The sequence below is a fragment of the Zosterops lateralis genome (assembly GCF_965231275.1).
Source record: "Zosterops lateralis genome assembly, chromosome: 5".
Taxonomy (NCBI): domain Eukaryota; kingdom Metazoa; phylum Chordata; class Aves; order Passeriformes; family Zosteropidae; genus Zosterops; species Zosterops lateralis.
In genome coordinates this window covers 7,315,554-7,329,748 of record NC_139766.1, presented here as the reverse complement: position 1 = coordinate 7,329,748, position 14,195 = coordinate 7,315,554, and the positions used below count along the sequence as shown (strand labels likewise).

At 40.9% G+C, this 14,195-nt stretch overlaps 1 protein-coding gene across 1 annotated transcript in view; it reads right to left on the bottom strand.

Annotated features, from left to right (window-relative positions):
• The window catches only part of UVSSA (UV stimulated scaffold protein A), a 44,278-nt gene extending 30,417 nt beyond the window's left edge, over window positions 1–13,861 (bottom strand). The window contains exons 1-6 of the mRNA XM_083860825.1: window positions 13,630–13,861; window positions 13,109–13,439; window positions 9,641–9,761; window positions 8,048–8,488; window positions 6,860–6,969; window positions 6,115–6,243 (exon numbers count right to left, since the gene is read on the bottom strand). Coding sequence (XP_083716951.1) covers window positions 6,115–6,243; window positions 6,860–6,969; window positions 8,048–8,488; window positions 9,641–9,761; window positions 13,109–13,439; window positions 13,630–13,727 — 1,230 coding nt within the window. The 5' untranslated portion in view covers window positions 13,728–13,861. The remainder of the gene's footprint in view (window positions 1–6,114; window positions 6,244–6,859; window positions 6,970–8,047; window positions 8,489–9,640; window positions 9,762–13,108; window positions 13,440–13,629) is intronic.
• Between the last annotated feature and the right edge of the window lie 334 nt (window positions 13,862–14,195).

The window sequence follows — 14,195 nt, the reverse complement described above, 5'->3', positions numbered from 1 at the left end:
GATGATGGAGACATCCTACTTTATTTTACACTCTATTAGAAGAGCTCCAAATTGCATTGTGCGACCTGCGAATCAGATGGGGATCAGAGGTCGTCACAGCGACAACCCCAAGAATTCATGGCCAGATCTGCATAACAAGATATTTTTAATAACTTCATGGCAGTGGCAGCCTGCGTGGCCAGGGCAAAGCATAAAACACACCACAGCAACATTCAGCCCTCAGGAAGAAACGGAACCGACCAAACCCTTCACCTTCAAACCCTTCATCAGACACTTTAACAAGCGAGTGCTGTTCTGAGGGCTAATTTTACAGTGTTTTGTTTTATATCAGTCCTTGAGCCTAATAAAAAAAATAGAAAGATCTTTTAGTTGAAAAGTGACTACAAAAGAAACATTTAACAGAAATAATAATAACATGATAAACATGACAATAAAAATAACACCAATTAAAACTGGGAGGAGGGAAGAGGGAGCATTAAGTATCTGTATGACCTACTTAATACTCTGTATCTACTTTTACAATTATGGTTTACCTGGCTTTTTGCATAAATATTACCTAGACAAAAAAACCCAAAACATTTAAATGTTGCCTGGGCTACCAATTTGACCACATAAATATTAATATATTTTATTATTGATTCCAACCACATTACATGGTAACCATGTATAAAATCTGGTAAAGAAACATCTTTAGGGGTAATGCTGATGTAGTTATCAAATATTCCTATATATCTCTATATCAACATCAAGTTACCATTTAAATCTTAAAATGGAATGCTTCCAGCTCTCACAGGGAAACTTTTTCTTAAGAGTTGGGGTTTTTGTTGAAAAACAACACCTGGGGAAAAGACTTTTCTTTCGCCTGGGGAAAAGGTGTCTCTCTTGCTGCATGGTCTGAGCACACTTTAGGGACTGTGAAGAATCACTGAGGAGAATTACCTACTCCCAGAAACAACTTCTCTAAAATGAACAAGAGGCAAAAACTGTAAGGATGTGACTACAGGAAGCTGTTACAGAAAGCTGTCAGCGGGACTGAATCTCTACGGCTACAGAAGCAGAAGAAGAAACCGACAATTCAAGTGCAGCTTTTTTTTCTTCTAAAGCAAGCACTAACTTAACAGAAAGACTTGAAAAGAGCTGGTTATAAAGCTACAAAATGATTAGGTAGAAATAACTCATTAGAATTACCAAAATGCCAAACTGTAGTTGAAGACACGGGGAAAAAAAAAATCAGCAAGTCTTGCAACCAAGTAATTGGCAAAACTCTTGGCTTAATTTATAAGATATTAAATTTTTAACCTTCTAATGTATTTTAGGACTAAATAATTAGCAGCACATATTTAAATTGTAAATTTGTAACATTTTTCTGACATTACTCTTTCTGAAAAAATCTGACTTGTATTATAGTGAGGTTTGAGTAGCAGATTCTGGACAACACAAGGACAGGCTCCTCCAAATCTAATTATTAATGGCATTATCGAGAAACCAGATGTTTCACATGGATAAAATTAAATACACGAATAAATCAAGATCCAAGTGCATGCTTAGATTTGACAGAAGATAAGGAAAGGTGAAACAAAAAGTAATGAATACAGTTAATGGAAAACTATATATCCTTGGTTGTTAATGTAATTTGAAATTTAAAATTCAAAGTGTAACAGGTCTGTTAAATGATCCCTCTGCTGACACACACATGAATGGGATGTTTCTCACATCATCTTTCCTCCTGGATTCTGTCTGCCCAAGTTTTACCTAGTCTGAATACTAAACCTTCCACAGCTTCCCAAGGTAATTACAGAAGACATAAACATACTTTGAGCGTACAAAATCCAGCTAATGAGCTACATTTCTATTAACAATGTCAGGATTTCAAGTATTCCTAATGGGTAATTCTTTATGGAAAGTATGTAAGTGAAAGGTAGTGTGCACGATTTAAAACACAGTACATACTTGTCCTCTAAAACTGCAAGATCATTTGCATCAATCAGCAGCAAATCAGACATTAAAAAAGAATTAAAATCCATTATAAGAAAAGGAAGATGACATTAAGAAACAAATCTATTTCTAACCAGCCAAAAAAAAAATTTAAGAACAATTTGATCATAAGTTATTCCTGCAAAAGAACCAAAAATCTGGAAACAGTAGTGTCTATTTAAACACCAATCTACACCACTAATTACAACTGTACTTTAACAATAATTCACAGAGTCACAAAATAACTCGAAGTGTCTCTGGTATGTTGCTGTTGTAATAAGTTTACCTGAAAACAGAGTGAGCAGATGGCTGGCTCTGGATCAAGGTGGCACAGAGAAAAATACAGAGCGTGCAGTTTGCACTCCCTCTACTGGGCACTGGAATTATCCCGAGCAGGCACTCGGAGAAGAAAGGGCCAGGCCCGAGCATCCTCATGCAGTGAAATAAAAACCTTTTTACAGCTCCCACCCTCTTCACCTGCATTCAGCCAAAACCCAGATTCACAGAAAACTGAATTTCAAAACCCTCAAAACGTTTATACCCTCAAAATGCTGGCTACCTGCTACCCTGACTTCCTGTCAGAAACCTGACTGACACCCCAAAACAGGATTTAACTACAGTGAATGTGACCCGTGTAAGCACACAGAAACTCATTTGTCTTTGGCCAGTACAGGTAGTCTGTAATTTTTTTCATCCACCCTCCACCCATTTGAAAAAGTAACAGCTCATAAGAAATGCCTTCACTTCTGATCTGCTGGGGACGCATCAGGGGGAATGAGGAATGTGTGGACTGGGCAACTGGGATGTATTAATAATTATAAAATTTGCTGCAAGGGGTTTGTTTCTAGACAGTCAAAGGATAATCTTTGTTTTTCCTTTCCCTCTCCTCCCACAGGTCCTGAAAGGCAAGCACAAACGTCAGGCTACTCTTGCTGGGAGGGTGTCATACAGAAATGATGGCACTCCTTGTAATTAAGACTCTCTGATGGTTTGTGTTCTTCACTTTCATGGAGGAGAAAAGAAACAAGTGGTTATAGCTCATGTCACTATAAACCATTTTAAGTCAAAGTGTCTCGTATAAAGTTCTGTGCTTTCCTTCAAGTGACTTTGGATAAGGGAAGTTCCCTAAACCTCCAGAAAGTTCTCCTGTGGTTTGCAAAGCAGTTTGACTTTTCCATTTTTCAGTAAAGATAAAGGTAAAAAAGAACTTCAGAGAAAGTAACTTGTGCTAATTGTGTAACAGGTTCTGATTGCCAAAGGCTCCTGCCTTGGAGACTTGTGCTCTGTGATATGGAAAATTAAATGAGAAACAATGGAAAGCATGGATGTAATAACAAGGATTGCCAAAAGCACCACACCTTGGGAACCAAGCAAACATTTCTTCTGTGGAATCAGGCCAGGTAACCACCAATTTCTTGCTCTCGTGTAATTTACATCAAACTACACTGCTGGTATATTCACATTAAACTGCAGCATCAAGAATTACTCCAGATATATACAATTATTTGCATTTCAGCCATATCCACGTGTAACTGACCAGCTAAAAAAGAGCAACAATGACACATGGCAATGGTAAGGCACCCCAGGACCTTCCCTCTTTAAAGTGGCAATTTAAATCTCTGTGGGATTGAGAGTTATGGTAGAGTTCACAGTAATAAATCTCCAGTTTCATTGTCTCTCACTAAACCCTTCTCTTTATCAACTTTCTTGATCTCAGTTTAAGGATGGGTAAAGTCTTTACTCCGTCTGTTCCCAGACAGAACAGAAACAAAGCACAGAATAGAACAGATGAAAAGGGGGGAAATCAGTGACCACAGAAGCACAGAGACTGAGCATGAAGAAAATGCAAGAAGTCCCAGGAGAATGGGCAAGCCCAAGTCCCCTGCCAAGTTGCCAAGTCCCCATCACTGTTTGATATTTGCTAGTTAAATAAATCCACTCACTCTCTGAAAGAATGGCTTGCTGTGGTGCAGGATCATAATGGCAGTTGGCATGAGCAAGTACACAAACAATTCACCTTTACATTCTCCAGTTAAGGACAGAGCTACCTCAGAGTGCATCACCAGAACTGCCATCCCATCCAAACACAGAGCTGGCAGAGACCACCCACAAACCAATTTACATGGGACCCTCTGCACTCTGGATTCACATTCTCCCTCTCTGCCTGCTGAACTCCCCCCTTCACTTCCAGGGGTGCTCATCTCCACACCAGCACTCACTGGTCCCACGGGCCAACAAGTCACATCTGTAAAGCTTTGGCAGGACAGGGGGGCTGGGAGCCAGGGCTCTGAAGGACAGACAGGCTGTCACTACTTCTTGTCTTGGCTTTAGAGATTCAGTAGACAGCAAAACTATGGCATGGCAAAACTATGGCATGGCAAAACTATGGCATGGCAAAACTATGGCATGGCAAAACTATGGCATGGCAAAACTATGGCATGGCAAGAGCTACAGCTCCAAGGACACAAGGACGCCTGGACAAAGCCACAATATCTAATACAGGCAGTAATGCTCAATTAAAGAGGAGATGTGTGCTGTGTTTCACATGCTGACATGGAAATATTTGACAGATGGGGCTTTAACAACCATAGCCTTAGAGATTCTGTTTATTTTGTTGCACCAGACTCCAATTTGCCATGTTTTTACGTTTCAATAAAGTCATCTGACACATGAATAAAATATAATTTATGCAGCTTCCTTCTGCTATACAAAGCTCTCTATGTTCAGGTTATAAATTTAAAATAACTCAGCACTAACACTAAATTTTGTTATTTTCCACTGGAGAGAAACCCTAGGAATATTTATATATTGTTCTTTAAGTTAACTCAGTCTTCATTGCCTCATTTCAAAAGTATTGTGAGCAGTGCATGCTTCCTATCTTTTTGCTCTTTTAGCAATGGAATTTATTAGCTTTCAAATTAATATAGGTATTAGTTCTAAACATGCTATATAAGCACACAGATAGCGTTGGTCACTCTCCTAAGTGGTGACTATATCACTCTAAACACACACACACGTGTACACATTCACACACACGGAAATCAAGGCTTGAATGTCTTTTACATCTTACAAGAAATATAGCAACCAATATTCCATGCAGAGGTGCAGCAAATGAAGTCCTGTCAAGCAAATGGCAGGAATGACAGCAGATGTCTGGATTCCTTCATAGCTGGTTGCATAAAGGTAGCACACATATTTCACTGCAGACAAAAGCCTCTGACAAGACACTCTTTCAGTACTTTTCATTCAGAGTTGGCATTTTTGACTGGTGTAGCACATCAGGAGGTGTTGAGATGATGAGCCAGATTAATATTGATTTAGCTTCATTTGAACAATGAAGGCAAAGTCTACAACACTCAGTCATGGCTAAATGAGGCTACACAATTTAGCTCAAGTCCAGATCAAATTCTTACAATCCAGTAAATCCAAACCAGACTCTGGTCTGGACTCTGATCCACAGCACTTATTTTCATGTCAAGCTACACAGTTATTTAATTTCATCACAGCCAACAGAAATTAGTATCATGCAGCTCTGCTGTTTATCTACATAAACAGGCCATAGACTCCTTTTTGGATCTGAATAGTGTATTTGATATTTCAGCCTCTGCTTATTCACAAAGTCTACCTATTTCACAAGAACTGTCATAGGTAGTTAATCGCTGTGGAATAGTTTGATGCTCTAAATTTTCCTATGATAACCTCAATCACATTACATGCTTAGTACAAAGTAAATGCTTCAAAGCAGAAAAACTACTTTCTTGAACTGAGAGACTCTCAGAGTTTAGCAAGCTGTGAAAGAACATGAACAGTACAGTGTCTACTAAGAAATATGCACAAAAGAAGCTGAGGACTTAACAGTGTTACACATAAAGCAAGTAAGAGTAAATAAAACCTGCACTTACCCACTTCTCTAGCCTAAACAACAGGGATGCTTTAAACAGTTTTGGTCTAATAATCTGGCCCCTGGAATATTATACAGGTGTTCATTGCTCCTTGAGGGAAGCTACAACCAGCTGAATTAGTGTACTTTACAATAAAACTTGTGTTGAAAAGTTTCCCAGGTCAGGGCTTAAGAGAAAGAATACAAGCTAAGCTTTGCTAATGGTCCTCTATAATAAAATAGAATTTTAAGAAACTCACCACTTTTCTTTTTCTTGCTTTAAAGGAAATGTTCATTTCCTTGTATTTCTTCATAGCAGTCTCCAATTTATTCTTGAGTTCAATGGCACATCTCAGCCGATCATCACTGATTCCTGCTCTGGTAAGAAGCTGCAAACCAAGAAAACAACATTCTTATTCTCTTCTAGAAGTCTCAACCAAAAAAAAAAAAAAATTCCAGTTTTCCCTCATAATTAATGAAACAACAAGTCACAAAATCCTTTGTTTTACATGTGACAATTAGTGAAGCCAATTCTTTTTCTATCTAGACTATAAAAACTAATAGCAAAGTGAAGCCAAAGAATGAACAGGTATTACAAACATCTTCTGAGAGTGCCCTTCAGCAGGCCAAATTCCACACAGGAGGCTCCATGATATACTGCTAACCTGACAGAAAGATGTCTAACAAAAATAAGCTGTGTTTTACTTCAAGACTTTGCAAAGAAGCCAAGTTTTACCTATTAAAAAAAAAAAAAAAAAAAGAAAAAAGAAAGAATTGCCTATAGGTACCACACTCAACACTGAGAGCTATCAAACAAGCTACACAGCTCCTGCAGTCTCCTTTAGTCCACCCTTACTGAAATTGAAAGCTTCTCTAAATGTTCCTGTTTTTTCAACTTTCATTTCCTTTTGGCTCATTCTCCCTCAAGCTTTACTGGATCCCAGTCCTTGTTTCACCATCTTTTTATTAAAAAATAAATAAAAAATAATTATCTCTTTATCCCACCTGAATCCAGGACTGCACAAAAGGCCAGAACTTGTTTCTGAGAAGTTTGTGAGCATCCATGACACTGTTTATGATGGCAGTATTATCTTCATTCTCTTGCACTTTTATATCTGTTCAAAACAGGGGACAAGAGTTAGTGCATGACATTTATGGTATCTTCACTACAGGAGCTAAAGAAGGTAAATTACTCTAAGACATTTGATCACTTCAGGGAAAGTTACAAACATCAGAATGCTTCTCTGTTCAGTATTGTTACTATCCACACATTCAAAAAATCTGAGGAAAATATGAGAAGTGTCTAGTCCAGCGTGACAGAAAAAGTTGTTAAACCATCATTACTAAAGAATCACCAAACAAACTACAGACAAGTTCAGTCTTACTATTTACATTACATCTTGTCCCAAGGCCAAATGAACTGGGCCTTATTGTACCAATTTCTTCATATTCAATACAAAATATTCCCTGCCCTGGTAGTAACAGGAACTTGGTTGCCAAAGAAGCCAAGTATGCCATTATCCAAGTGAAAAATTATAGTTTTCATTCATTGTTGTCAACAAACAGAGAAGCAGATATCACCCTTACTGTCTGCCCATGGAATTCCCTTAGGACAGAAATTGTAAGAGACTTCCAAAACACAAATCATCCTGATTTTTCTACAGGCAATTCACACTAGCAAAGTTATACAAAAAAGATGTAATCACTTGCTAGCAAAACTACTTACTTCCTTGCAAGGGAAAAGTTTCAGAAACACTCAATTGTAAGATTTTTAAACTAGCAACTTATTCCCCAGCTAAACAGAGAAAGAGGTGAATAACAAAGAGAAAGAAAATCGTATTTGATAAACAGATTGTTTTTTAAACACAGGAGACTCATTCTAGATACTATGAAGTGCTATAATGGGCTTGCAACAACTATTACAAAAGTTCAGTCTTAGAAGGTAATTAAGGAAATCTGCTAATCACACACAAGGACAGCCAAAACTAAGAACAGTTACTAGAGGAACCAGAAACCGAAAAATAAAAAATAAATTAAAAAAAATAAAATTGAAGTGGTGTCCAGGAATCCCAAAGCAAAATGGTGCCCAATAACTCCAGCATTTTAGTAACAGAAACAAAACCAAAACCCGAAGCACAAAAGACTTCAGAGAAAGGCTGCCTCCAGCAACATGTCAAAAGTTTTTCCAGGTACCTGTGGAGACTTCAAGGTCTAGAGTATATTTATGTGAAATAAGCCCGTGGTTCCTAACAAAAGTCTGGTAATCATCATCATCATCATCATCATCATCGAGAGCAGGGCCACTGCACTGAATGTCCGAGCATTTGCCTCCATCCAGCTCTTTTTGCTCAGGCTTCTCATCCACCTCTTTGTTTCCATCAGCTGTAACACACTGAGAAACAGGAGGAATGTCCTTGCTGCAGCATGGCTGTTCATCATCCATGCACCCCAAATAGGATGGGTTAACCTTCCCCTGGGAGGACAAGGGGGATGCAGGTCCGGCCTCTTTAGCAGACGTTGGTTTGCTGAGTTCTGGGTCAATGTCGTTCACCTCAAAATTGAAAGGATCTGGCATCAGAAGCTGGAAACAGTTCTCCATCTCTGTCAGTGTATCAGCAATCTCTTGGGACATTTCTATCAAGACACAATTGTTTCATAAAATTGTTAGATCTGGTAAAATGTTAATGTCTCCAGAGCAGACACAGAGGTACAAAACAAATATGACTGTCAAAGGGGAAATCCACTTATCCAGTGATGACTAAGCCATATAGAACTTCCTCTTCTGCAGAAATTGTCTTTATAAAAATGACAATACCTAAGCAGGAAATCTAGAATTTCCTGAGACAAGCATTTAGAATCAAGGCTCCTCCTTTCCTTATCCTCTCTAAAATTTCAGTATGTAAAGATGACTCAAGTGCTTCATAGATTTTGAAGGAAAACAAGGTTCAATGAGATATTCTAAGTGATGTTGGTGGGTATTCATTTTACAGCTATGAATTTTATAGTCGTGTGTAGGAAAAGCCATGAATGTATGTTAATACTCAGAGTTGCTACTGGTACAAATTATTTTAAGAAAGTTGAATCTCTTTAAGATTCCATTCTCATGCATGAAAACATTTCCAGCATGCAGAATAAATGCAGACACAACTACATGCATTACATACACCAAAGTAATTTAATTAAGTAACATTGTATAACTGCAGCATAATATATTTACTGTCTCTGTTGTTCTTTGGGGTGACAGAAATGTGTCTGCCATGCACAGACTCAGGCCCCAGTTACATTTTCTGGCTGCACTGTGATACTTTTCACAGTTATCCTCCAATGCATCCAGGATTCCTGTGCAGACCATTTCCTGCATTTCTGAAACACCATGACTGTACATATAAGTAATGCCATTGGCCGACAAGGCATTGGGAAGTCTGTGTCTAACAGAAATTAAGTCACTAGCTCCAAAAAGTCTCATGATTAGTTTACTTGGGGTGATGCATTCATACTTTACTGAATGAGAGATCAGGTCTTTACTTGATAACATTTTCTTCCTTTTCCATCTCTTCCTACTGAACTCACATGACAATCACTTCTTTCCCCTGACATTCTCTAGGTGAGAGAGAGGGAGGGTTGAGCTCCAAAAAATGCATTATTCCTGCTTTCTGGGGTCAGCTATTATCTGGATAGCTATTCTCTCAGAATTTATTTTATATAACCTTAAAAAAGGTTGCTTTAAAAACAAACAAAAAAACCAAGCCAAACCAAAAATGCACTAAAAGAACCAAAGCAACCAACCTTCCATTTCTTTTTCCGTTCTTTTGACTTTTTCTTTGTAAATGTTCTCCAGTCGTTTTTGCTTCTCCTCTTCCCTCCTCCTTTCAGCCACAGTTCTGGCATGCACATCTTGAAAATCCACCTAAGGAGGAAATTAAGAAAAAAGTGTAACACTCCTTGTAAGAAATATATAGAAAATCCATTTCCTAAGATCCTTATCTGTGGTGAAAAATCCTGTAACATCAGCAATCAGCCAGAAGCTCAGCAGCATTTCCTTTTATCTTTTCTCCCCCTTGAATCAGTAACTACAGCAATTGTGAACAGCGTTTTTTACTCCTACTAATAAAGGAGTGTTGAGAATCAATGGCTTTCAAAGGAATCATAAGGTAGAAAAACAAACCTCTTAGATTTTCACACCTAGAAGGCAGGAAAAAACTGGGCTTTGGGAGACTTCTGTCACAACACTGGAGACAAGGAGTTAGGGAGAATGAGCAGGAAGAGACTGTGCAGGGTAGATATTAGGATTACATGCAAACATCACCAAGTCCACCAGGAAATTCAGGTAAATTTGTAAGCACAATAACAAGTAGTACATATATATAACTTACAAAAGAACTTTGTAAGAAAGGAAGGTAAAAGATAAGACCTTCAAATTTATTATGACCAAATTTGTGATTTTACAATTATGTCGTTGGATTTTGATATTGAGAGAAAAACCATTCAGTCTCTCTTCCTTATGGCTGAATTATAAACATTAATCTGAACAACTCAAAACACTGTTTCTTAAAATATTAGCAATTTTTTTTTTTAGTTTGGTCTTAGAAGGGACTGAAAACACGACAAAATTTCACTCCTGTTTTAAAGAAGGGAGGCTTGATAGCATTAATGCCTAAGGAAACCCTTTTGAAAAACACAATTTCTTTTGATTGCTACCACGTAACTTTTATGAACTGCCAGACAGACAATGCTGAGTGCTGAGCAAGCCTGCACTGTGCTGATTCTGCAGCCCACAGACTCTCTGGTGCCATGTCTCCATCACAAGCACTCACTGAAGGTTTGTCATTCTTGCCACTGCTGGATGAGCAAACATGTCAAAATCCTGTAGGGGCTCTCAACAACCTACAACAAAGTTTCTGAGTCACACAAACGTTCTTATCTAACAGCTGTCTGAGAAACTGGAATGCAGGGTCTCCATCAGTTTAGGAAACATCACACTCACCAAGCTGGTTTTTTTAGCAGGGAATGGGTGGGCAGAAGGGTGGTAGGGGGTAGTTTCCTAAATTACTACAGGAAAAGATCTGGTTTCACAACCTACAGCATCATGTGGATCACCAGAGAGAGCTTTCTTGGTTTTCAGGACCTGATTTTCCTATGGGTTTGCACAGCTCCCCACACAGAACTGGGAGAAACAGATCCACCCAAAGAGCAACACTGCCCACAAAAGCAGAACAGAAATACAGAACCAAGGAACTACAGCCACCATTTGCTGGCAGTCAGACTGGACTGCACAGAAAACCAGACACAGCTACAGCTTCCCAAAGCACAACTTCTGCCAGAGTATCTACAGTGGAGTCATTTGCCCATTCTTTCCCATTCCCTGTACCAGAAGGATCACGAAGCCTTTTACTGCTGGTCTGCAATCAGGGAACTAAATGTATGAGGAGCAAGAAACTGCTCGATTGAAAGGATGCTGAGCAGCAGGCTGAGACAACTCCTGCAACTTTTGTGAAAATACTGCAGTATAGCAGGACTATACTCTGTGTGGATCTGTTTGAAATCCTGTTCTGTAATTCCACCCATGCATTCCTCAGATACAAAGACACTACAACATGAGTCATATGCCCAAATATACAAACATTTGGAAAGATGTGATTTTTTTTTCTTTTCTTTTTAACTTTGAGACGGGAGTTTGAAAACAATTATTTCATGTATACCGAAGCATTATTTGCTCCTGAAGTCAAACACTTATAGAGACACCTGCTTGGTACCTACTACTACTACTGACCTACTAACATTAAAAGACTTGGGAGCTCTCTAGCTTTACTCCCTAAAGAGCAGCAGCTATCATCTTCTGACTCTTTATAAAGTGATTTTGGTGATCGTTAAGAAAAAAGCCAACCAAAACCCACCATGGACCACACACACAGAGTTAACACTCAACCCAAACTGCCCCATACTACTGTGCCAAACTAGTAAAACTCAACAGCTGATTTATTTTACTACAAAAATGTAGAAAATGCTTGCTCAAAACTTTTGGTTGCTTCTCACACTTCAAGTATTAAGCTGGCAAAACACCAGTTGGCTCATATCAATTCTTTAAGTACAAGAGTTACCAAACTACCTAAGATTGCTTCTATTGATACTAATGTTTATAGAACTCAAATCCAGCTGCCATAGAAAACAGAACAGCCTGTACCAAAACCTGAAAAGGGATCCCCCAGTTATTACTGGGGAGCAGCCACTGACCACAGGAGCACAGACAGACCTGCCAAACTCCAGCACAGTTGTTGTACACTTATGTTCAACTGGGTGAAACTGTTAAAATGTTAAAACTCCCTTGTCTCAGTCTTGCACTTCTCCTTGTCACTGTCACTTAGTTTTCTTCCTTTCTTAAACAATATAAAAAAGGATGATTCAAAGACAATCATCTTTTGTAAGCAGATGCCAAAATCTGTATAAAAACCAGCACAGCACCGTTCAGTAGAGAACACCATTAGCTTACTATGGAACCGGAACAACAGAAATATATCATGTATCACAAAGGTTTTTCATCTACTGTTACGAATCTGAATCTGTCTTTCTGAAGAGAAAGAAAATCAGTACTGAAAGGCTGTTATTATCATTGTAGGTAGTGTGAATGCTAGAATAGTGTTCCAAATTTCACTGTTGCACCTCAGAAGACAGACTAAAGCAGGAGAATGTTCCAAACACAGAAACTTGAAGTGACATCTAAAAACCAAGGTTTAAATGGAATTTCTCTTTCATAAAACCTCTTTTCTGGCACAGTAACACTGCAGTTGAGAGTGGCAGGCACGTACACTTGGAGAGTTGTACAGCAAAGGGGACCTAGAACTGGGCAGCTCAGTACAGAAATCAGGCTAGTTTAAACTGCCATACAGAGATTTAATAGCTGTTTATCCTCAGCTTAACTCATGACCATTATTGCTCTTCTCAAAAGAGCTAAACCTTGGGGCTCCAGTCAGGAATTAGTGGGTGAAAGCCAGCTGGTGAGCAACACTTCTGAAAATACCCTGAAAAAGGCAGAGCCCAGTTGTGAGTACAAGAATGGGGTTTTTAAAACCGATAATACTGCAGGACGAACAGAAAGCCTGGGCTTTGCTTTTCACAGACCACGCTCAACAGGAGGTCTCCTACAGGCAACATTGTTTCCTACAGTATTTTTTTTTAACATTTATTGGTTTCCTTGCTTTGAACATCTCCTGGTGACTATCACCTAACACCGCAGAGCGGGGTAAAACCCCAGAGTACCTTCTTGTTCTGCTTTAGGAAGTGATACCCCAGGGAAAGCTGCTTGTAGGCCTGCCCGTATTTCTCGTGCCAGTCCTGCACCGCCTTGATGGCCGCTCTCCTCAGTTTCTGCGCCACCTCCTTGGGCGGGGGCAGCGGCTGCTCGTGGTCGGTGCCCACCGTGAGCTCCAGGAACTCCTGGAAGTCGGCGATGAGCAGAGTCCTGAACTGGTGGGACCTGGCGAAGAGCTCCTGCACCACCTGGAAGGCGGAGAAGCGCATCTCGGCGTGCTCCTCCTGCAGCCGCGTCACCAGCAGGTGGTAGGCGAGGCTGATGTGCTCCGACGACGACCTGAGCACGGAATAAACGAAGAAAAAGGAGGGGGAGATATTTATTTTAAATTTTAAGTGAGCAGGTTCTGTGATGGCAGCACGCAGTCCCCACAGCCGGCCCCAGAACAGCGTTTGGGGCGGCTCCGCCCGGGACTGCCGGCCTGGGGACAACGAGCGGGGCCCGGTCCTGTCCCTCCCTCTGGCCGTACTTGCAGATCTTCTTCAGCTCCTTCATCCTGCCAGGCTCCAGCTGCGGCTCCCCCGAGGTGGTGAGCTCCTCCACCAGCTCAGCCAGGCGCTGGTCCATCTCCGCCGGCACCGAGGCACCGGAGCTGCCGGGACAGCCTCCCCGAAGGTGTCTCAAGCCGGGAGATCCCCGGCCGGGAACCTCCAGGGCCGCCGGGCCCAGCCGCGACTGGGCTGCGCCATCTTCCGGCCCCAACAGAGCCCCGCCCCATAAACCCCGCCTCTTGCTCAGGCCCCGCCCTCACGGCGGGCCACGCCCTCAAGTACACGCCCTTGGGGAGACGCCCACAAGTAGCTCCGCCCATCGAGTGCTGAGGTCACGCCCCTCACTGAAGACCCCGCCCCTTTAGTGAGCCCCGCCCCTTTGGGGTGCTGCTCCCCTCGCCCCGCGGCGGGTGGTACCTTCCTCCAACCCCCCCCACTCCCGGCACCTACCACCGCCCCCAACCCCCCCGCCCGCCGCTTCCGCACGGCGCCGCCCACGTGACGTGCCGCACCCGGAAGCGCGGCTGGGAAAGGGCGGGGGGAG